The sequence below is a fragment of the Hirundo rustica genome, chromosome 18 (genome assembly GCF_015227805.2).
Source record: "Hirundo rustica isolate bHirRus1 chromosome 18, bHirRus1.pri.v3, whole genome shotgun sequence".
Lineage (NCBI taxonomy): Eukaryota > Metazoa > Chordata > Aves > Passeriformes > Hirundinidae > Hirundo > Hirundo rustica.
Genome location: NC_053467.1, coordinates 1,953,758 through 1,978,524, shown reverse-complemented (window position 1 = coordinate 1,978,524; position 24,767 = coordinate 1,953,758). Strand labels below are relative to the sequence as shown.

The 24,767-nt window shown below is 41.8% G+C and overlaps 1 protein-coding gene across 1 annotated transcript; it reads left to right on the top strand.

Annotated features, from left to right (window-relative positions):
* The first annotated feature begins 93 nt into the window (after window positions 1–93).
* Window positions 94–22,821, top strand: GLP2R (glucagon like peptide 2 receptor). The gene is made up of 14 exons (XM_040082014.1): window positions 94–223; window positions 1,501–1,604; window positions 5,847–5,955; window positions 8,108–8,212; window positions 9,879–10,000; window positions 12,074–12,180; window positions 12,782–12,938; window positions 13,445–13,604; window positions 14,689–14,749; window positions 15,909–15,978; window positions 16,407–16,495; window positions 17,156–17,294; window positions 21,139–21,180; window positions 22,513–22,821. Exons 1-14 carry the CDS (start codon window positions 94–96, stop codon window positions 22,819–22,821), a joined length of 1,704 nt encoding a protein of 567 aa, XP_039937948.1.
* The last annotated feature ends 1,946 nt before the right edge of the window (window positions 22,822–24,767 follow it).

Here is a 24,767-nt window from a genome sequence, read left to right as displayed (position 1 = left end):
GGGGAGAATGGTTCCACAGGACAGACACTGAAGTCACATACGTGTCTTCTAATGAGAATAATCTGGAATTCCAAGACAGCTCTCTACCCAAAGATGTCAGAGCTGGAGAAGCAGATGAGTCCCAGCATGAAACTCAAGGATAACAGGATAAAAGCCTGCTTTGGGTTGTTATGGAAAGCTCAGCTTACAGATCTGGCCAGCAACAGAGTGCCAGACCAAGCAGGTCTGGTCTACAAAGGCAGAGCAGATCTCACAAAAATCAGATGTAGCTCGAGCCAGGAGTTATTTTTTTCCTACATCTTTGTCTCACTGCATTTTCACCAGGGTGTAGCACTTGTGAGAACAGGACTGGGAGCAAGTGGGAGAGCGGGAGGGAGGAAGGGAGGGAAATCCTTCCGAGGATTAAACACTTATCTGTTTGTGTTCCTGGGAGTAATCTGCATATGGCTGTAATTAAATATATATTTTTTGTGGCCTGTGAAACCATTGATGCTTTCTGGATGACAACTGCAGCCTGAGATGTTTTCCAGAGGCAGTTTTTTTGCTCACTCCCTAGCAATGCTGGTACCACAGCTTTCAAACCAATTTTTCATGCGAGAATGCTCTGTTTAATAGGAGGAATGGATTGCATAAGTATTTATTGGTTAGTTCTGTCTAAACTGTGAAAAAAGAAGGAAATAAGAAGGGAGAAAATGGATTTTCTGGGCCTTCCTTCAGGCAGAGTGTTATACAAAGTGATTTTTGCTGGAACTGAGAGGTGTGTAAACCAAATATTTGCAGGTAACACCAAGACAGCCACGATCCACCGGGCAGCTGAAGCTTTGAAGGAAACACTGAACATCACAAGAATTTTAGTAAAATTTAACTGCTGCTAACTTCTTGTTTTGTTTTGTTTTCATGTTTAGATCCTCTCTGATCCTGCACTGGCTGTGCACATGGGACAAAACACAATCAAAAAGCATAAAACCAGAAATCAAAATCAAAAAAGCATGAACTTTTACTGAGCTGCTTTCTGACACACAACCAGAGTCAGCAAGCTCCCTACACAAAGCTTTTCTCTGTTCTAAGGTGTCATTTATTGGTTTCATGAGGTGTGTATAAATATATATATATATATATATGTGTGTGTGTTTTTGTGGAGCTGGATTGCATTCTGGAAAAATCACTGGCAAAATTCCTGTGGAGCTTCAAGGAGCAGGATCAGCCCTTTAATGTTTTAGTAGTTTTCTGACTTCTTATTGGCTAATGGACAAGCTGCAGTAAGCAGAGCTGCGGTGAAGTTTAGACTAAGCTCTCCCTGCCTTTAATCAAGAAAATCAAAACGTAGTTGGAGTCTAGCAAAGCTAAACACTTCAGGAGACTTCCTCACTTAATTGGAAAGAGGATTCATGGAGCAGTGGCATTCATAAAAGAAGACGTTTTTACTTCTATTCTTTCTTTTTTATATATAATTATTCTACAGAGTGAAATAGCAGCAAACTGGGGACAAATTTATCCGAGTGGGCATGGTGACACCTTTTATTCTCTATTCCAGCATGGGACTCTGGTCCAGGATACCTCCAACATCTGCCAGCTCCATCATGATATTCTTTCTTGTGAAGCAGGTAAGCAATGATTAATAATGGGCGGTATAAAAGTGAATTCCTAGCACGTAGCATTTTAACTTTGGTTTAATTTTAGTTTTAACATTAAGCAGCGTGCTTCTACCAAAAAATCCTTCCGACATAATTGATTTTTATTACTAATTAGTCATGAGAAATAATGGCTGCAAAGCTGTAGAGTTTTATATTAGAACTCACTCTGACTAGGTAATTTATTACAGTTTTATTCCATTAATCCCCATTCATACAGTGAATAAATTATGTTTACATAATTATTATTATTGACACAATCAATTTTTATACCAGTATTGATCGGTGTTGAATTATATTTGTTTTTCAGTTTTCCTACCAGATAAAAATACTATTACGAATCAAGTTTATTTTCTACTGGTTTTTCTCTGTTCTAACCCGGCTTTGATTTGTTTCTGACGCTATCTTTTAGCCCCTGACTTGTGAGCGTTGAATCTCCAGTTTAGGAAATCTGGCTGGTTTCATTCTGCACCTCACCTTCATACAGAAAGCAAATAAATCTGTATGAGATTTCTGCCTTTATTTCCTGTAGATATCCACAAAAACATTTTATTTTTATTTTTTTTTCCTAAATCTTTACCAAATTCTAAATGCTTACTTCTTGCTTACCTTATAATTTGGAAGGGGATTAGGTACTTAATGAGAGAATATCTCAGTGTAATTCACTTCAAGGGAATTTTCATGTAGGTTTTCAGTAATTCTTATTTATTTATTAATATCAATCTTGATTTGAATAAATTTTTAAAGCAATTACTGATATTTGGTACGTTTCAATTCAACTGAATAAAATTCACACATATATTTAAGGTGCATTTCCATGGGCAGCGGGACAAAAAACGGAAATTTAAAAGGTATTTCTATCCAATAATCTCTGTTTTCTTGGGTTTCTAAGAAAGTGGGTTTGCAGATGCACCGTAGACCTGATAACTAACATTTTTATCAAGAAAAAAGTGTTTCTAACATTTTCATAAAGAAATACCAGGAGTCGAATCCTTTTCTAAGAAAATATTCCTAATATTTTCATATATTTCAAATCTTGGGCTTCTATGTTCAGAGCTTCTGTTTATAGAACTGAAACAGCTCTCAGATTTGTGAGACACCTCGGCCAAAGCGTTAATTCCATCAATGCTAACAGAAAACCTCCCAAGCACTTCTGTGAGATCAAAACTTTGCTAAAGAAATCGCAGTGAATTAATTCGTCATGGTGGTTCTTGCAACTTGTTTAAAGAAATACGTGCTGTATTTCTTCATATTTTATTTCATAAGAAGAAAACATTTAAAGGAATAACAGCCATAAATCACCATAACTGTATTTTCTAGCAAAACCCTCTATAGATAGGAAAAAATATCCATCAGACTAAACCCGGATCATGGCTGAAAGGACGAATAAATATTTTTCAGCTTTTATTTTTAGTTTACGCCTAAATCGAAGCATTTTTTTTCTGGCCATAAGAGCATAGTCTGAATAAACAGCAATATTTCATTTCACTGCTAGCTTAGTATAAAAAATTAAAAGGGTGAAATTCCGACTCTACTGTGGTCAGTTACGAAAAATTCAAATTTAAACAGATCTGCAACTAAATATAATTCATTTCCTAAATGAGAGCTTCAGGCAGAATTTTTTCCTGCATCCAACAAATTTCTTAAGACTGGTGTCTTCTTGGTGCAATCTAAATAAATGGCCAGACACTTCCAGGGAATTTTGATTGAATTTCCTCAGGGGTGAATTTCAGCACAAGCAGGGGCCAGGCTGGAGGGCTGAGGCTGTTCCTTTTTTTTTTACCAAGAAAACGTCAGACAACCTGAAATGATGTCCACTGTAGGGCAAAAGAACATGGACTTTCTGAGCTTCTGTCTTGGACACCGGAGTTAAATTTCCCCAAGACAGAAGTCCTGCTTAAAAGCAGTGGCCAAATGGGAACTGAAATGCACAACAGATCAAAAGCTGCAAAACAGGGCAAAAAGTGTTTCCACTGGCTGAGCTCATGGGAAATTTCCCTGAAAGTCTGTATTTCTAGCACGGAACTTGCACTGTGTCTAACCCAAAACTTAGATTATTATAGAGCTTGGGATTTGTAATCACAACCTGTACCTGCTGCAGAGGGGTATTTGTTGGGTCTTCTCCACAGGGCCCACACCCCTGGCTCCCTGGAAGCGTCCAAGGCCAGGCTGGACAGGGCTTGGAGCAGCCTGGGAGAGTGGAAGTTGTCCCTGCCCATGGCAGAGGGTTGGAACAAGATCTTTCTTGTCTTTAAGGCCCCTTCCAACCCAAAACATTTTGTAATTCAGTTGTCCTGTTGACCCCCTCCAACACGACAAAACCAGAAACATCTTTTAAAGAATGCCCCTCAGTTGCCCTGTCTCTGTGGAGCTGGGTTTTTCCAGCAGTGACCATGCCTGCAGATCTGAGGAAATGGACAATTCCACCAGGAAACTATGCGGAACTGTCATTTAGGCCTGGCCTGCTCCTCACTCTTGGTGCGTGAACTTCTCCATGGCTGTGCATCAACCCCAAATCCAGGAACGGGACCAAACCAGCCACCAGGTAGCCACTGCCCAAGAGGTTTCCTTTCTATTTCCTCGGCCGTTTAACGCATTTGTTTATCAGAAACTGGAGTGTTCTTCCTTCCACCAAGCAGTCCTGTCTGCAAATGCGTCATCTCCGTGTCTCTGCCTCTTCAAAGGAGGTTCACTGACCCCCAAGTGCCTGGAGAATCTCCCCTGGCTCCCAGCGTTTTGGGGCCTGCATGAGGGAAATGTCAAGATGCTTTTTTTTTTTACTTTGGAAACATGCATTCCTTTCTCATGGCTGCTGTAAATATTCTCCCCTTATCTTGCAAGCCCATCCACGGGAGAATGATTACAGTTTTTCTACTCCCTCAAGCTTAGAGTGGGAAATTAGCTGGGAGACCAAAAGCAGGGTATTGAGCAGGCAACATTTTGCACAGTAAAAAAAATTCATGAAATAGCGATCCTGCATAGCGATCCTAGCCCACCAGAACACTCTTCCTATTTCGAAAGTAAATAAATATGGTTTTCTTCATTAAAATAAAGTCTAAACATAGGCTTAAAGGAGCAAAGGTGGAGTTGACAACATTTATTGTTCTGGTTATGTATCTCAGCCCTTGGCACATCATCATGTTCAGAAAATGTCAGGACAACCACATGTGTCAAAGGCAGTTTCAAAGAAAGGGTGTGCTCCAGACAAGAAGAAATTGACTTTTCCTGCAGAACTGAAAGGCATCTTTTAGTAAAAAGATTGTTTAGAAAACCTGTATTTTGTTTCCTCTCCAAACTTTGCTCGTTAAAATCGGCAACATTTTCAACCAGTAATGAGTTTTTCATTTTTGGTGACTTCTAGTGACAGGAATCTGTGACTGCTCTGGCCTCTCAAAGCCCTGGTTTCAGGGGACCAGGGGGGTTTATTGCACAAACAGTGCTTAGGATGGTGTTCTTTTCTATGGACAAATATTGATTGAGCCATTTTGTTAACATTGTAAGCAACATTTCCCATTTCCTTTCTGAACTGCCTTGCTCCTAATAACGCATTTCTTTACCCAGATCTCCAAGCGTTTTTACATTTAATTCTTCTGGTTTTAGCCATTTTTTTTTCCCTAAACCGCAATTATCAGCTGTGACCCTCTTAAAAACCTCTGCAGTGAGTGTTGTATGATAGGGATGTGTCTGTCATTTTATTATGTGGGAAATTCAGAGGGAGAAGGCTCTTCTCACCCATGGACACAAGGAGAAAGCCAAACAGTGCCCTACTGAGGCAAAAAAGGGCAACCAAGTGTAAATGGGCAAGGAAAACTAAAATTTACAGAGGTGTTTCTTAAAGAAAAAAAGCAAGAAGGGGAATAGAAAGATGTCTATGGCAGAGTTGCAGCTGCTAGTGAAATAAGTGCTCTGTGAAATGCTGGGCAGGAGTACAGAATGCACCAGAGGAAAGGTGTTAGTAGTTAAATAGCATTGCTTATTCATCACTGTTTTATTTTTTTAAATTGTTTTGGTTTTTTTTGTACTACTCAATCAGGTGTCCTTGATTATCTTTAAAAATAATCTAAAACCAAAAAGCCCTTTAGACCTTTTTTTACCCATCATTCCCTCATTCTCTTTTCCTCTCCTCGTTTCTGTGCTCAGACCAGAATTTCTTATAATGGAAAGAAACTTGTCATTGAGGACAAAAATGTTCTGACTGATTTTTCTCGTGTGCAGTATTTTCACTCCCAGGCCAAAGGTTCTTTGCTGGAAAAAACCACTACTGGATGGAACAAATACAAACAGGAATGCTTGAAAATGCTGCAGGAATCATCTGTAGACAGTGGTAAGGAATTAAGCGCTGAAGAAATTCATTAACACTGACGAATATGCAAATATTGTCTCACAGTATGTCTGTTCCAAAGTTCTAGATGCAGAACGTTTCACCTGACACAAATATTAGCCTAAAGTCCTTGTTTATTCTCCTGTCTCTGTGGCTTTTGGACGCTCAGATGAGGAGCAGCACACTGACAGTGTCTCGTCCTGAATTCGTGCCTCCCTCCTTTGGGCGCTCAAAGTTTTCTGCTGTTTGTCAAAAGGGGGCTTCACAATCCGCCACTATTTCACTCCTAAATGTATAAACTCTGCTCAGCTCGGTGTCTGTCTCCTGGAAAGGTTGGCCTGGTTTCGGTTTGAGTAGCTGGAGAAGCCCAAGGCGTGGCTAAGAGAGAGGTGGCTGCTGCTCACCAAGGGAAGATGAAAAGTGAATCTGTGTGTGGGAAATGGGTTTGGAGGATTCCCAAAGCCTGACAGAAGGCTCACACAGTCCTGGGCATCTGTGTGTAAACCCCGAGATGAGGTGTGCTGGTTTAGAAATGCCATGAAATGGGACAGACATTGCTGAGAGAGAAACTGAGCTGGAAACAAGTTTCAAATGATGACCTTGCAAACAGAGCAGATATTTTGGAGAAGTAGAACTGTGAAAGATGTATTGTAGCAAGACCCACGCTGGGTATTTTAAAAGATGATTGGCCTAGAAGCATTAGCAGCATTGTGGGGCAAAACCTAATAGACCAAGAAATGCTTTTAATGTTTTGTAATTAGGAAAGAGTTTGGCTTCTGATTGTGATGGTGTGAATTGTAACATCTGCACTGTCTCACCCTTCTCATGAGACCAAAAATGGAATGAAATCTCCTAAAACACTTCTCAGGAGCCCCATCTCTGAGTCAGAAAAAGGGTTGCTTTAACATCTGTGCTCTGTTTTGGACTCACTGGCTGTAGGCAGGTGTTGAAAGCACCCTCACCAAATTTGTTGGTGCCTATAAACTGGGACGGGGTCAGAAGTCAGAGCTGTTTGTAGAAAACGGGGAAGAAGAAAACACAGAAAGCCGGAGGAAAGCAGCTTCCACAAGTTACTGACTTGTGTGACTGCAGTCAAGGAGGCAAGAAGACAGTGATGAGGACTGCAGAGGGGACAAAAGCTTTTATGGAATGCAGGGAAAGCAAAGCATACATCAGCTCAGCCAGTGCACCTGCAGGACGGCTCACAGCTAATGCTGGCCGGAAAGAAAGGAACAGCGGAGAGCAGCTAGAAGTCAACAGCCTGTGGTGAACACCTGGTGTGCAGAAAACATTAGCAGGGTGCAAAAGAAGATTGTATTGTGCCAGGAAAGCAGGGAATGATGGCTTTGGTGGCAATTAGAACTGAGCCAGGCGACCCAGCAAAGATATTAGAGGGAGCAGGTTGTAGTGGGTGAGCAAGAGAACTACCGGGACTCAAAACTTCAGCTTTCATTAAAAAAAAAAAAAAAAAAAAAATGTATTTTCCTCCTGGCAGCCTTCCCAGTCCACACTTGAACAAACAGAAATTGGGGAAAAGAACAATAAAAATGCAGCTGTAAATGTTAACAGCTACACGGATCACAACACAGATGCTTAGCCTCAAAGGTACAGCAGAATAAGTAAGAATGCACATCCTGTGCTCTGTATTTTAGTGGAAGTACCCCAAAAAGGTGCTGGTGAGGTAGCTCAGAGCTATCTTTCTTGCTCCCTGTGTCCTTCCTTCCACACAAGTTTCTGAAAGCGTTACTAAGCACTATGGAAAATAAAGTGGGATATTTTCTTCTGGCTTAGGATGAGCAAAAGCATTGAAGTTAAGAGAGAAGAACTTTGGTGTTATCCTAAAAGAAAGAGAGAAACTAACCAAGACACCAGGGCAGCCATTAATGCATTTTATTTTACGTTGCTGTCACCTGCCTGCACCATTTCAATTCTGCATTATCAAATGTTTTATCTTAACCTTCAGTCCTGTGAGTGATAACTGCAAAGATTAAAACTGAGTTACTCTGAGGTTACCAGAGATATAACCTCATTTATCTGAAATATCTTTTTACTCTGGAGTAGCTTGCAGGTTGCCTGGAACAGCACAAAATTGTTTCCCAGATTGTGCATTGTCCAGACAACTTTTTATAAAACTTTTATTTGCTTCTCTCCTCAGGAGTACATTGCAATGGGACGTTTGATCAGTTTGTTTGCTGGCCTTACTCACGCCCAGGAAATGTCTCTGTTCCTTGTCCTTCATACTTGCCATGGCTGGAAAACGGTAATGTGAAAGTGGGAAGTTGGAGTTTGTGCCGGGAATTGAGCTGAAGGGCAGGTGGTGCTTGTCGACCTTGCCCCAGTGCCCTCTGAGGTGGATGAGGCAGAAAGAGTCTCACCTCTTTCTACCACTTCTGAGCCGAGGCACAGAATCATTTTCCATGTTTATCCACTCTTTTTCTCCATCTGTGCTTTCCATAGTTCTGTGTTTTCTGCTGTAAAGCAACGTCTGCAAGGTCACGTAACCACACTGCCTTTATTCGTAGTAAGAGATTCAGGGTTCAGCTTCTGGGGCACCCACTGATCCCAGACACGATTCCAGAGCACTGGAAGAGCCAAGCTCAGTGGCATTCCCAGCAGTCAGCCCTCCCGTGGGGCACAGCCCACCACCAGCCTGCGGTGGGGAACAAAGCAGCCTTGCAAGCTTTTTCCTGCAGGAAATGCAGCTCTCTGCAAGTGGGGGGAAAAAAACACCTCCAGGAGCAAAAGTGTCGCAGACCAAACACGATTCCCATAAAGGAATGGGAGGGCACTGCTTTCAGCACACAGCAGCATTTCTGAATCCTGCTGAACAGCCTTTCTGAGCTGCTTTTCTAACTCCTCTTGATGGGACCAGCTCTGCCCGAGTCCTGTCCTTTATGGGAGAATGCTGCCAGCTGCTTATCCCAGCTTTCTCCAGCCCAAGCCACACATGATTTGTTCTTTAATATAATTTATCCTTTTTCATGCTAATAAGTAGTAAGACACCAAGTTTCTATCTAATCTCCCCAACTCTTTCTGCCAACCATTTAGAACAAACCCAGCTCTTCATAATAAACAAAAGCATTATGCCTCCACGAAATGGAAGCTTTTTTTTTTTTCTGTCTGAATTTCTACAAAAGCAAGATTTCTGATCACATTTCATGGATGGTTTAAGGTTTTTTCCGGTGTCTAGTATTCATAGAGAGGTCCTGCTCCATCCAACTGTGCTCTCAGAACAATTCTCTCAGCTCTGATCTGAGCAAAACAAGATACTCTGGTTGTTGCTACCACCCTTAGACATTTTCAACTCAAAAATGATTGAAAAACCTCAGGTCTGATTGGAAACAAACTGATGGCAACAGTTAAGGACAATATCAAAAAAAACCAAACCATTAACCAGGATCCCCACAACATTCCTCTGATGTTATGGGCAAATTTCTAATTAGTGTAAATTGGGACAGTGCAGTGAAAACCAAGAGAACTTCATCAGTTCACCCCACCTGCTGAAGGGGCCCCAGAGCACAGAAATGAAACACCAGGTGATACAGAGAAAGATCATTCCCTAATCAAAGCCTTGTGCAGCTTTGACTGCACAGCCTGGTCCACAAATTACTCATTCATCAGCTTAATGAGGAAAAATGAATGAAGCGAGATCTAGGCTTGTCTTTTGGATGTGCTGTGTGGGTTTTCTTGTAAAAACCAGGTACATTCTGGGAATTTATTTCTGCTGGATTACGTTCCTACTTTGTCCTATGTAAATATAAAAAAATATATTGACAAAGACAAAAGAAAGCGGGTTTTATTATACTTTTTTGAGTATGGGTGGTATGGAGTCCATTGTGGAGGTGTAAGGCAGAAAACTTTCAAACGTGTATGAAAAATGAAATCTCTATTTTGACCTTTGGAACTAAAACTCTGTTTACTTTCAGGAAGTGTAGGACATGTATACAGAGTCTGCTTGGATGAAGGGATTTGGCAAACAAAGGAAAATTCCACAGACATTTGGCGAGATAGTTCAGAATGTTCTGAGAAAAATCATTTCCAAAAAAACGTAAGTATGTTTTATATTACGGTTGAAAACTTTAATCTTCTTAATCCTTTCTTGAGTGACTGACAAAACATTTCCATTTAATACCTGCAAAGGATCTTCAGATTTCATTTAAATTACCAGATGGAAAGCTGTTATTTTATTTATAAGCAACAGAAGAGAAAATATTAAAGAAGGGGATTCCTGCTTTAGATGCCACAAGTGATTTTCTGTTCAGAGTCCAGTGTTCACATGTGCTGATTTTCTCCTAATAAAATAAAAAAAACCCACTGCAACTTGTCAAGCAAGCAAGCAATCCAGCATCTCCCCAAATCACATTAGTCTGTCAAAGTCAGACAACTTCCCCTCTGAGCCTTTCGGCATTCAGTGCGCTGTTAGTTGGATATTTCAGAGTTAGCTGGTCAGAGACAGGAGGATTCACCCTGCTCTAACGCCATCCTTCCTGTATTTCTCACACTGCATCAGGCCAGGGGCTGGACTTTGTCAGCCAAACTTTTTTTGCCATGGAGTTCAGCTTAGCAGATGTCAGAATTAGGTCTCTTGGGGAAGCACTATTACCATTATTTTTTTTTAACTTTATAATTCTGACCGAGTGCTGTTTCTTATTTTGTCAAGTAACACTGCCGTACTGATTAGTTATGAAACATTTTTAGTTTAGTATCTCTGTGTGTTACTGTGGTTTGACTAAGCTCTTTATATAGTAAGTACGTGAATTTCCAAGCTTTCAGTTTATTTATGAAAATGTAATAAATATTCATAAGTCCTGAGTGTTTTCCATGCTTTGTTGACCATTCTGGACAGCATATTTGTTTCTGCAAGGCATATTTCATCTTGTGTGACAGCAGAAAATTTCTTTGAAAGCTTGAACCAGCTTTCCTACCAACAGTAACCGTGGGCTTGCACCTATTTTATTTATTTGTTTTATTTAATTGAAACCCCCCAAGATGTTGGAAATAACCCAGAGCCACTGTCTTCACACATCAGAGGAGCCAGCTTGGTTTCAATGTGCTTTGGTGTTGCAAAATCGAAAAAGCCGAGGTGATAACTTGAGATTTTTACAAGGTTTTTACCTGCTGGGATGTTTCCATGGAGCAGGGTGACAGCTGGGAATCTCCTGCACCCACACTGCTTCCCCTGGGCACTTTCACCCCCTTCAAGAGAGGCATGGCTCATTAGCATGAAATTATTAGAGAAAACTGCTGGCAGGAAGACAGTGCTAAAGTCCCTGGTGGTGAGCAGCAGAACAAGGAAAACAGCAAACTCGCTGAGGAAAAGACACAGGTTCCAAGAAAACCTCTGTGGGCCAAACATGGATTAGGAAAGTCACATATCCTGGATCTCATTCTCCCTTCAGAGATGCTTTCCTTGGGCTAGGAGGCTGAATAATTGAGATGCAAATACAAGCAGGTAAAATAGAAAAAAAAAAATTAGGAAAAAGAAATGTCAAATTGGGCAAATTGAAAGGAAATTTGTGCAGGGCCAGGAGCTGGACTTCAGCAATCCTCGTGGGTACTTTTCAACTCAGGATGTTCTGTGATAATCTATGACAGCGTCAGTAGTTCCCTTCCTCCTCTGAGGTCTTATTTGTCCTTCAAAGACATTCAAGAGCGCTCTAATTCAATAATATTTTTTTTTCCTTTGGGTTCTAGACAGAAGTCAGTGTGTTTCCACAGCTCTGGACAGAGCTGGCTCTCCAGAGCGTGCAGACACAGCTGGCCAGGGGCTGTGCCAGGAGGCCACACACACTGCTGTGTGCAGGTTCAGTGAGCTCTCCCTGCAGCTGCCAACCCACCAGGATCCACTTGGAATCACGGCAAGGGTCAGCTGTGGTCCGGACTACGAATGGTGTTTGTGCAGGAGGAGTCTGGGGATGGTCTGGGAGTGCTTTTGTGTCTAGAAAGAAACTCTGGGTGCAAGCGCCTTTTCCATAGACGGATTTCAAAAGGCAGCACGGAGAGCAGGGATCAGAATCCTGCCCTGGCTCCTTGGAACTCAAAGGTGATCCCCAGAGTTTCTGAGCTGCGTTTCTGCTCTGTCCCCCTGCCCACATAACGTATTTCTCTTCTTTGTCCCCAGGAGGAAGAACATAAACTACTCACCACACTTCAGATGTTATACACTATAGGATATTACTTTTCCCTCATCTCACTGGTATTAGCTCTGCTCATACTTTCTTTACTCAGGTTAGTATAAATTTACACGCATTTTAAACATACAGAGCCCTGCCCTCACATTCTTCTTTTTATGATATTGAAGTTATTCTTTGGTTTCCAGTGTTCCAGTACCTTCCAGCCTTCCAGTTCCTGAAGGGGCTGCTGAAAAGCTGGGGATGAGCTTTGGACAAGGGCACGGAGAGATAGGGCAAGGAATGGCTTTAGGCTGAAGATGGTAGATTTAGATGAGACATGAGGCAGAAATTCTTTACTGTGAGGCCCTGGCACAGGTCATGCAGAGAAATTCCTGTTCCTGGAAGATTTTAAGGCCAGGTTGGATGGGCCTTGGAGGAACCTGATCTAGTGGAAGGTGTCCTTGCCCATGGCAGGGGGGATGGAATGAGATGGGCCTTCAGATCTCTTCCAACCCAAACCATTTTGTTGATTCCACGTAAATAACTTGTCTTTTTCTAAGGAGCAATACAAACGCAATTTCCAAGCAGAATCCATTGATGGCAGCAACATGAATACAGCAGTTGTTTCGCTGGGTCTTTGCTGGGTTTTAAACATTTCATTTCCGCGAATTAGGTATATTCCAGAGGATTTCATACGTGATTTTTTTCTCCCCCAGAAAACTTCACTGCACAAGAAACTACATCCATATGAATTTATTTGCGTCCTTTATCTTGCGTGCCGCAGCAGTCCTTATAAAAGACTCTGTATACAACAATATTTACTCCAAAAGACCAAATGATGAAACTGGATGGATATTATACCTCAGTCCGGAGGTAATGTGTTAGCTCATAGCAAATGTGTGCTTCTAGTGGTCACAGCAGTTAGTTCCAGGTTTTGGAAGTTTGCCCTGCAGCATCAAGTGTTGAGGTGTTTGTAAGTTGAGCTTTGGATGCTGAAACTTTGTGGAGAAAAACTGGGGTAATCAAGATGAAATCCTGATTGTAAGAGAATTGAATTGATTTTAAATGAATACAAAGAACATATTAATCGATTGTAATATTTAGAAACGGCCACTTAAGCAAAACATCTCGCGCCTTGTAGCCTTTGGAAAGAAACTCGGTGTTTATTTAGCACTTATTTACAACATCTCATTTGTGACCACGGTGAATAAATTATTCTTGTATGTTGTTGTAGGCATGGAGCTTGCCCATGTCAACAAGGAAAATTATCTGCAAGGTGTTAATGAGGACTAGTATTTTAACAGCTCACCAGTAAAAGCTCTCACATGCCCATCATGCCATCCATATTTACAATGACTTCTGTTCTCTCGTTCCTACAGATTTTGATAATTTGCAGGACTGCCCAGTTTTTCATGCATTACTTTGTTGGGGCAAATTACTTCTGGCTATTAGTGGAAGGAATTTATCTGCACACATTGTTGATAACTGTGGTGCTCTCTGAAAGAAGACTGCTGCAGACATACATTGTGATAGGATGGGGTAAGTCCAGAACTGTTTCCAAGCCCTGATTATGTGGTGCTTTGCTGAGTCAGTGCAGGACATTTTGCAAAGAAGGGGAAGAAAAAAAAAAAAAATCTGAATTCTGTTTCATTCTTTGGTTTTGAAGCCAGCAATTGTAAATGGAGATGTGTCAGCAGTGTTACTTTGGCTGCAGCTCAGCTTGAGCTGCAGATACAGGAAATCAGGGAATTGTTTCGTGAGAAAACAGATGTCTGGTGGGAAGAACAAGAAGAAATCTCCTTATATTGGGCTGTATGTTGTCATCACTGAATATTATGGTACTACCAGCAACTTCATTTCCTCCCCTTTTATCTCTTTCCCCCTTTTACCTACTCAGAAATCTGCTCTCTTGGAGAGCATTTTGTTTCTGGCCCTTTCTCTGTGCTGCCACACTCCAGCTTTCTCCGTGACCTTAGTTAGTGTCCCAGAATCCTGAACAGCTCCTGTTCTGGCCCCAGGGACCCAAACCTCCTTTAATTTCTGCCACATCCACCAGAAAATCCCCTGTGTGTTACTGGGCTGAGAATTCAGAGGAACACTGCTTGTCATAGCTCATGATCTGAGACTTGTGTAGTCCACTGGAATAGAGCAGTAATCCTCTACTTCAGGGGTTTTTTTCAGCCTGCAGTCTATGATCTCCAGGAAGAGTTGGGGGCAACAAAAAGGGGATTGGGATTCTCTTGAAGGGTCCAGGACAACAATCCTTTGTCAGCTGTTCTAATTAACCAGACAGCAGCCCAGGCCTTCACTGAAAAGTCATTTAAAGTTCAACAACTGTGCCTAAGGAAGCCTGTGAGGCCTTGTGTGCCAATTACTCTGAATTCTCAGATATTTAGAATATTTCAGCAGATCAACAGTGTGTTTGTGTGTGAATGTGTTCCTCAGCCTGAAAATGCAAGATTCAACTACACCACGAAAAGTCATTTTGTATTTGAGCTACAAATGGGGAAAGCGGGATGAAGTTGATTTTTGTACAGCTCTAAACAGCAAACGGAAAAGCACAAATCTTTGCACCACACACTTCTACAAGCTTGGCTGGAATAGACTCCTCTTTCCTTTTCAGTTGTTCCAATCCTGTTTGTGGGCCCTTGGGGAATAAGCAGATCCAAACTGGAGAACACAAGGTAGGGTATTAAATAAAATGTTCTTTGGAATCCTGACTTTCTCTTTGCTTGGCTGAAAGCCCTTGGCAGTGCTTGACAAAAGAACTGACCAGCAAATTATCAGATTATACAGCACCCATTGATACTTGTTACATTTTCAAGGTTCCCTTCAGTATTTTTGCGTTAAAAAACTTCAAGGATTTTTTATTATTATTATTTTTAGGATTTACTTATGCTTTTAACAAGGAGCAGAATGAACTTTCACAGTTCCTGAAATGTCCACCCATTTACAGGGAGCAAACAGTGCACACCAACATCTTCATGGAGAGCCTCTTGTCAATAGGAAGAGGAGACCAGTGCTTTCCTTGGAGACACTTTGGGTTTAATTTGTATTCCCTGCCATTTCTTAAAGAAAAAAAGGAAATTTTGATGAGGCTCATGACAAAAGCAGCTAATCACTGGGAGCTGGTATTTGGTGAGGGCACCGGTGACAGTAATGGGCACTAGCAAGCACCAGTTCCTGGTTTTCAGCTGTTGGTGACATCACACGAACTTTGTGGTTTATGTACGGAATCTTTCGTTCTCCTCTTATTTTTCGTGGTTTCTTGAGAATTTCATTTGCAGCCCCAACGTGGATAACAAGGAACATCCAAACCATAATTACAGACTTACGGAGTCAGATGTCGCATAAATTGTAAATGGTGAGCCAAGATCCTACAGAACCTCTGGCTAATTAGCAAAGAGAAATAGGGCAAATCAGAAGGTTAAAGCAGGAGAAAAAGAACTTCAAGGAAACAGTATGCATATTTTTTAGCAGATCAAGAAGCATGGTCACAATTCCCAGTTTCCTCATTTCCAGTCTCCAGTTTCAGATAGATAATTTAAGTAGGATAATCCCACGATGAGGGTTTGGTGTCATGTTTTGTGGATTTAAAGATTGAGTTTGCAAGGTAGTTCTGAAGTTTATGGTCTAGGGGAAGCCTTTTTCAACATTCACGTGGAATGATCTTCAGAGCTGTTGGTGAAACTCTTCCTATTTTTATTCCATTTCTTTTGGGAGCCAACTAAAAAAGTTAAACTTCACCAAGTTCCTTTTGAATACATGTACAAATTATGTGAGTATTCCTTTATTTTTTTTTTTTCCCCTATGAAAATAATTACACTTTAAATTATTCTCCAGGTGCTGGGGAACAAATGAACACATGGGGATCTGGTGGATCATCCGAGGACCAATGTTGTTTTCCATTGCAGTAAGAATTATTTAACCTGTAATTTTTTTCACCCTCCTTTGTCTTTGTAATTATTGCCATTTTTGTCCTTCAAAATTTTGGAACAAATAAGATAAAAATTCCTGCCACAGAAATACCAAGGGATAAAGTTTTGTTCCAAAAAATGAGGAAGCAGGGTTCTGTACTAAAAACTTGAAATGTGATTTTGTACTGGAAGATCATATATCAAATTATATGTCAGGCTGAAGAAGGCAGTGCTAAGTTACTCAGCTTTGCATGATTCGTGTGTGACAATAACCTGCTTGTACTCCAACCTCATCCCAGCTGCATCCCAGTTATTTGGTGGCAGGTTTTGCAAGTGTTTAATGTCAATTACGCATTTATTTAGTAGTTAACTGCTTAGTGCCATAACGTTTGCTGTAAGTAAACCATATGTATTTTCCTTCAAGGTTAACTTTGGCATCTTCTTAAAAATTCTCAGAATGCTGATTTCCAAGCTAAAAGCTCAGCAAATGACCTTTCATGACTACAAATACAGGTTTGTAACAAACGAAACAGAAGCCTTGGCCCCTTTTTAAAAATTCTGTCACATCAAAAACTTGTCAGTTTCCCCTAAAGATGTATCCACCACCACCAGGTGTAGCAGATATTCAGAATATGGGAAATGTATTCTGAAAAGAATACTCAGAATATTTTGAACAGATATTCAGAATAGGAAAACAGGCTCCACAGACATTTCCCAATCTGAGAGGCAAAGGCAGATCATTCCCTATCTGAGTTTTGGGGGCATTTTCACAAAAGCTTTTCAGTGCAGTGATATCTCCGCTCTCAGGTGTCTCCTCTCACAACTGTGGCCTCTGCTGCTGTGACACATTTTTCAGTTTGTCACTGAAATTCGGGAAGATAAAGAAAAACCCTCTGGCACTGCCTTTGTAGTCTGATAGAGAATCAGGCATTACTTTATTCTAGCCAGGATGTGCCATGGAATACATTCCATTTACACATGCCTTTTAGCTAGACTTTCCACAGATTTATGCATACATAAATTTTGATTTTCAAAATCACAAAACTGCTACTACCATTCCAAAGCCAGAATATTGAGGGCGTGTTTTTGGGAAAATTTCTTTGACTCTGATTTTTTGATTTTTGGCACCAAGGACGTTTTAAAAATACAATAATCAAACATTTTCTTTCTAAGATTGGCAAGATCTACACTTGTGCTGATTCCATTGTTGGGGATCCACGAATTTGTCTTTACCTTCATCACTGATGAGCAGGTGGAAGGACTTTCAAGACACATAAGACTTTTCATTCAGCTGACAATGAGCTCGTTTCATGTAAGTGCTGTTTTGCAAGAATTGTTTTGAGGGTTTGTAGATCCACATGCATTTGCTGCTCATCACAGTTATAGTGAATTCTGATTAACAATTATATCCCAACCTACAATGTCTCTAAATATGCTGTTGCAGTGACAAGATAAAACACTCACAAACTGCATACTCAAATATGATAGTCCCAAACACCAAAAATTCTGATATTTTCAGAAAAAAAAAAAAGGTGTCCTCTGGTAATTGTAACAGCTCACCACAGAGCCCTGAAAACAGGATTAAAATGGTCCATTTAAAACACTCCCAGCCAAAATCATAACCATGAGAATGTCTGCCTCATCCAAGGTTTCGGCTCCATTTTCCTAAAGGACGTTTGTTCACCTTATCTGCAGAGTGACACTGTGTGCTCCTGGGTGTACTCTCACAAAAGTGCATCATTTTTTAGTTAGTTTTAGGAGAATATTTGTCAGAGCCCTCACGTGGATGGAACAGAAAAATGGACCAGCGTCTGCAGGTGGAAAAGAAGTTTCTCACCCATAGGGTCAGGAGAGTTTTATGGCCCTTGAGGCACTCGGCTCCTCCTCAGCACCCGTGGCTCAGTCTGGTGTGAGCAGGGAAAAACCCGAGGGGAGGAAGGGAGTGTGACTGTGGCACACAGCTGCAAGTGAAGGAGAACACTCCAGTGGAACAGCCAGTCCTAAGTGGTGCAGATTCCAGAGTTGTTACTGGAGCTCGGTGGCGATTCTCAGACGGCCACTCGTGCACAGGCACGGGCTGTGCTTCCCTGGGAGCGTTTGCTCTCCAGTTTGCCACACCAGAGAGCTGCGCAGTGGCACAAAACATTGCTCTGCCTCTGCCTTGAGTTCTGCAGCCCGGCTCAGTAATGAATTTTTGAGACTGCACTAATGAACCTGCTGGGCAGAGTTGTCCTTCACCCACATCCTCCTGCCTTGATCTTCCTGGGGCACCAGCACAGCAATTTCCAGACCTTTATTTGCAGCACCCCCTATTTTTTAGGGCAATCTCTCTGGCTGCAAGTGGCTGCTGCTCAGTCATTCTCTGCTCTGACGCTGCTGCCCTCCCCTGCAGCAGTGGCATGAAGCCATCCGAGCGCTGCTGCACTTTGCCCACAGTTTGTGACAATCCTGGGTTTTATCCTTTGCACATATGCACCTGTGCTCCGGTGTACGTATGCATCGGTGCTTTGGCACTGTTATTGAGGGTATACTTTAGAATTTCCACCGCAGCTTGAGGGGGAAAATGTCCCGAGTGACAGCAGCGAATTCCTGGGGAGCCACAAGCCCGAGGAGCCTGCTGACATGGTGTTCACAAAATCACAGCATTATTTGGGTTGGAAGGGACCTTAATGTTGGAATATAAGATCCTTGGTTAGACATATCCTTACTTGGAGAGGCTGCAGTGCCTCCAAGTTATTTTAAAAGGGCAGAATCATTTTAAGTGAAGATTTTATTTACTGGCTTGTGCAAAGAAATCTAATATATAAACCAGCTTACTCATCCTTGCTAAAGAACACAAACTTCATTCCTTTTAGAGGAACATGCATGTGCTTGGCAGCATGTCATGGTTTAGAAGCAAAACTCCATTAAAAAATACCCAGAGATCTTAGCCAATGTTTATTGCAGAATCTCTTTTTTAGCTGCAGCATTATTTATGAAGGGATTAGCCAAAAAGCACATAAACTGTACACAATTACATTTGTTTAGTCTGTAAATCTTCTCGGTAGTTCTAAAAGGCAGTTAAACTGTTTTGTTAAAGAAAAACAATTATCCCTGGGGTCTCAGCTGAAGGTTTAACTCAAACATTTTCAAGGAGCACGAAATTAAATTCTAAATAGGAGTTCTGTTGTAGGTATGATGCTGCTTTGCTTTAGGAAATGGAGCCATCTACACATCTTGGCATGGAAATTGTGCATGGAGAGTGTTACCCCCATGAAAAAAACCCCTCTGGTTTCTTGTGGAGATAACCCAGTTACTTGATGAGTAAATTATCACATTGGAATTGTCATTACAGCTGAAGAACAAGTGTGAGGCTTACATCTGTCCTTTCCTAGTGGCGTTTCTGCTAAGGAACATTCCTTCTGAATTTCCGATTTCTCCCTTTTCACTCACGCCGGGATAATTCTGAAGACCTGTGCTTGAGAAGTCACAACACAATGGGAAGGTTTCTAAGTGTGAAAATGACTTTACTGGGAGGAAAATGAGCAAGGGTATCAAGCAAGCATCAAATAGAAATAATCAGCAAAGTCTTCCACCTTCTGGTGTGGTTTTACCCCGCTTGTGGCAGCAAACGAGATTCCCAGAGGTGTTCACAAGCCGAAATCAGCCCAGGGAGGTTCACACAGATCTGGGGAGTCTCTGCCTTCCCCACGGTCACCAGGAGTGTGGTTTAAAGCCTAAACTGTGGTGCCTGTGAGGCCAAATTTAGAGTTCACACCCATAACAAAAAACACCCCCAAACCACCCAGCAGAGTCAGGAACTTTCTATCCCCCAAAAAAGAGAGCTGCCTCCAGGAGCAGGAGAAGTTCTGCGTAAAAAAGTTGACTTTTAAGCAAGTAAATTTGCATTTAATATATCATAATATGTTTAAATATTTAAAATATTCGCTGAGACTACATTCTGTATTTATGTGACGCAATTATTAAGTTACGATTTGTACTTAATATCACCTGTTATTAACTCTAATTAACTGTATCTTTCCACCATAGCCCAGGTGAAGCACGAAAAATGAGGGAAATAAAATGCATGGAGAAAGCAATTCTGTTTGCTGTTTCTCCTGTCCCCATTCCCACCGGCGTGGCAGATGAACTGCACATATGCTTAAGGAATTAATGACTCCAAATAATTCAGGACTGCTAGAAAATTAACAGCAGGCTCAGAACACTGTTGGTTAATTCTAGGTAGAATGAAAAAAAACGCTGAAGCTCCTGTGTGTTTTGTTTTGTCAAGGCAAAGCAGAAACATTTCTGGGAAAATATGAGTGTGGGAACAACTGAATGCTGTCAACTGAATTGCACCTTTGTAGCTGTGATGTAAATATTGACTTGGGACTCAGAGTATTTATTCTCTTAATCAGAACTTGTGTCACAGATGCCTTTAGACACACCAAAAAAGGGCATTTCCTGAAGCAGTGGGAATAAATCTGCATGTCTGTGGGGCTGAGACGCAGCCTGTAAGCTGCTTTAGCCTGAGATCAAAGGCAGACAGAGAGAGGCAAATGGAAATAATAATTTTGGGGTTGGCTTAAAACAAGCTGTTTCTGTAGGATTTTTTTAAGGTGTTTGTCTAAATCAGTTTCAGAGGAAAAACAGCAATTCCAAATGGCCATAACACTCAATATAGCTGAACTTTGAACTAACATTAATCACTTAATATAGGAACAATTTGTAAAATGAACCCAAATGAGATCTCAGTAGAATCATTCTCAAACCCAAACAAGCATATAGATAATATGAGAAACCAAGCTGCCTTTTTTTAAATTTTATTTTACCATGTTTGGAAATAGCAGCAGTCACAGTATAACAGCAATAGTTTGGGAAAAAAACAAACAAACAAAAAAACCACCATGATGTGGTAAATAAATGAAGATAAAACTGTGTTTTATAATCTGTTCTTCAGCATGTGCACAAAATGTGCCCTGCACTTGCCAAGGAGCTGCACAGAAACAAGTGACTGGCTACTTCATGAATAAATAAATGCAGGCAGCTAGTGTCCTTCTTGAACATTAAGGAGCATTGTTTATGTTTATGGCTTTAACACCGCTGTCACCTTTAAATCATAGCTTTGGGTATTTCCTGCCCACTGACTTTTCCCTCTCACTCCCTTTCTCTTACAGGGTTTTTTGGTGGCAGTTCTCTATTGCTTTGCTAATGGAGAGGTAAGACACCATGCTGTGAGAGAATTTTTTTTTTTCAGTTCATTGTTTACATCTCTCAGGGCCTGAGACACTCAGATGTCCTTGAGTTTCAGGCCTGGAGGGGAATTGTTTAGTTTGACCAAAACATGAAGACAGTAGCTAGCACTGTAGAGTTATACACTAAAGAATTGCAGGATTCCAAACACATGAAAAATACAAAAGGCATCAGGAGAGCTGGCACTTGTGTGCACTAGAGAAGAGCTTGTGTGACACTGGCAAAGGGCACAGAATTGCCAGCAGCTCTCATCAGCTGTTGGAATTCGCTCTTTTGGCTTTCTCCCACCAGAAGAAACCTTCTTCCTTCAGCTGGTCCAGTACTGCTGCTAGAGCCAGGGGAAGCTCCAGCTCCTCCGCTCAGGGCTGCAGCCTGTTCTCCTCTGCTCTGCTGGCTCCTGGGGTGCAGGCAGGGGGACACTCGGTGCTGAGGATTGCCACCAGGCTGCCAGACAAACGTTCTAACAAAACAAACCAGCTACACCAGCGTGACACTCGGGTAAAGCTGTGTGGTCCTCGCTTCCACAGCCCCTGGGCTTTCCTCCTCCTCCTCCTCCTCCTCCCTGCAGCAGGCTGTGAACCAGGGAGCCACTCGAGCTCTCACACACCTCAGATTTGCACAGGAAAAACTTTCCTAAGTCTGGGTGAAGGGGTTGGACTCTTCAGATTGATTTAGCAAACAAGTCTGTTCCTACCCTACAAGCAGCAGGTGCAAGGTAAACCCCAAAGGGGCAGGAAGCTCGGCACTTGGCATTTCCTCATTTTACAACTAATATTTGTGTCAGTGAACTACAAGGTGGTCACCTGCCGTTACTGATGCCTTGGCAAGGCTGAGCTGGAACAGAGACTGGACAGAGCTGGAGAATAAAGCAGATATTTATTGAAAGGCCTTTAGGATCCACCTTGGGCAGGACAAGAGCCTGGCCAGGGCTGCACCCAAGGTGGACCCAAAATGGGCACAAAATGGACAAAGGGTCACGAGGTCTCACACTTGTATCAGTTTTGGTCCATTTGCACTTTGGGGTTGAATTGTCCAATTGCAGCTCCAGGCTGTGAGGTCCCATCCTTCTTGTTCCTCCCTCCAGCCACCGCTGTTTGTGCTTTTGGGGCTGGAAACTTGTCCCAGCTGTCCTTGGTGTGCATCAGGAAAAGGATTTGTTTTGTGTCACTGCTGTGTGCAGAGAGCTGAGTGACCCTGAGTGTGAGCTCAGAGCTGCACCTGGGCAGCACAGAACATGAAACACAGGGAAGATCAAACTCAAGGCATCGCTACCAGTGACTCTTTTCTCCTCCCCTCAGGTGAAAGCCGAGCTGCAGAAGCAGTGGTCCCGTTTCCTGCTGGCAGATCCCTTCGGCTGCAGACTCTGCTTTCTCGGGGAAAACATCAAATACCTCCGGAAATGTTCACAGAAACGGAAGAAGCATCACCTCAGCAGCAAGCACCTGGAGGTGAGCAAGCCCTGGGAGATGCAGCTGCAGCAGGTGCTGGGCAGGCAGAGGACAGAGGCCAGCACAGGTCCCCCACAGATGAGCATGTCCGACAGCAGCGAGGGAGAGGTCACCACCGGAGAGACGACCGAGGAGGTCTTTGAGGAAAGCGAAATTTAGGAAGCTGTCCCCACGGGGACAGCACCTGCCAGCAGCCAGTGTTGGGACGGATCTCTCGCCTCCAGGCTGCTCAGAGCTCAGGGGATGTGCAGGGCAAGGAGGGAGCTGTTGACAGCCCAGGTGCTCCAGTCTCTTGGTTGAAAAACGTCATTGATCTGGATGTTGCTAACCCGTGTGGCAGTGGAAGAGCTCTTCTGGATGGAGCATTTGAGCTTTGAGCCGGCAATTTTGGTTTTGTGAGGAACACAAGGAAGCAGGATGAACTCTGGAAATGAGTGGGCTCTGGAGACACGTTTTGTCAGCTTCATCCATACGTGACTGGCTTTGAGTCACGCCATGAGAAGTTCTTGGCTTTTCGTTTTCATAGGAGTGGCTCACAAATATAGAGATGTGTGTGGAAGACTCCTTCATTCACAGACTGAAACATTACCCCATCTCAAGAAAACCACCCCAATTTTAGAACAAACCAAACACACACACACACACATATATATATATATATATATATATATATATATATATATATCCCAAAAAAACAAACTGGGGAAGAACCAAGCTTTTGCTTGCATTTTTGACCATCTTCACTTAAAGTTTAGTGCGGGAAATGTCATTATGAGATGAAAACTCAAAATACTCCCCATGGAATGTGCCCAAATGAAATGTCCTGATACAACTTTTGTTACCTTGTTTTATTTTTTATTTGACACAAGCCACTGTGACTTCTGGTTTGCCCTACGTGCATCCTTAATGACAAAACAGCTCAGTGGGAAGTGCTGCCTCCACCTTCCTCCGAAATGAATAAAGACATGGGATTGTGACAGCACCAGAAGAGTATTGTGAAATCCTTCTTCCTCCATTTAACAAGAGCCATGGTAAAGTTTCATTTCTCACACCCAAACTCATCCAGAGACCTATGAAATGCAACCACGTTTGTTAATATTCTATGATCCAGCAAATATAACTGACCAATGCTTTTTATGATTGTTTATCAGGCTACAAAGATTTACCCATGCAACCTGTGGCATTTATACTCTTTTACTGCAAAGAACAGATCAATTCATTGACTAGTACTAGTTCAAGAACTTATTTCTGGCACTTTAAAAAAGTACTTCTTTTACAGCTCTACCTGTGTTAACCTATTTAATCAATGCAAAGTTGTATATTTCAGTAATATGTTAATAAACTGTAAAAGTTTGATCCATTTTAAAATAATATATCTGCAGTTTTTAAAGAGTTTTTTACTAGAATGTGAATTCTGCTTATATAGAATTTTACTGCAGTGGATTTCTTCAGCAGCCACAGGAAACACCAGACATCACACATTTACACATTGTGTCTTCCTCAATTTAAAAGAGACTGATTTCTTCTAGAGCCATTGTTTAAGACATTAAAGAGATTGAAGCGGTTTAGAATGTCTTTTTCTTAGGTGTTAAAACCGTAGAAATTGTAAGATTTTACGGCATCTCAGTGAAATAATTTGCTTTTCAATTGCATTTTAAAGATATTCACATGGCCAAGAAACCAGTTTTCTGTGTTTTGAACAGCAGTCCCTCTAGCTGCATTTTCTCGTCTCTATTATGTGTTTGGGCTTTTTGCCTCCTTCAGTTTATAAAAATCAACTCTTGTTATATAAGCAGGCCCTGTTGGCCCGAGGCCTGATCCAGAAAAAAACAACCATCACGTGGATTCCTTCAGAAAGCGCCTTTCTAAGTAGATAACAGCAAGTATATAGCTTTATTTATTTTACAGAATTTTTACAAGCTCCTAATTTCTAAATATTTCTAGAAGATGGCAGCAAACTTCGCAATCCACATGTGAGAGTCAGGAACAGCTGACTGTCCTCCTGGGAACTGGAAGGTCAGGAATCCTCCTGGGATTTTCTTTGCACCCTCTGTGGAGCCCCTGGAGGGACACCGAAGCCTGAGCTGATAAAACCACCTGCAGCA

What these genes read in the sequence shown, in the direction of transcription:
- GLP2R (XM_040082014.1), top strand. Translation starts at nt 94, where the DNA reads ATGTCAGAGCTGGAGAAGCAGATGAGTCCCAGCATGAAACTCAAGGAT. An exon ending in CTCATACTTTCTTTACTCAG is followed by an intron (nt 12,181 to 12,781) that starts GTTAGTATAAAT and finishes TTTCTCCCCCAG; the next exon opens with AAAACTTCACTGCACAAGAA. An exon ending in ATTGCTTTGCTAATGGAGAG is followed by an intron (nt 21,181 to 22,512) that starts GTAAGACACCAT and finishes TCCTCCCCTCAG; the next exon opens with GTGAAAGCCGAGCTGCAGAA.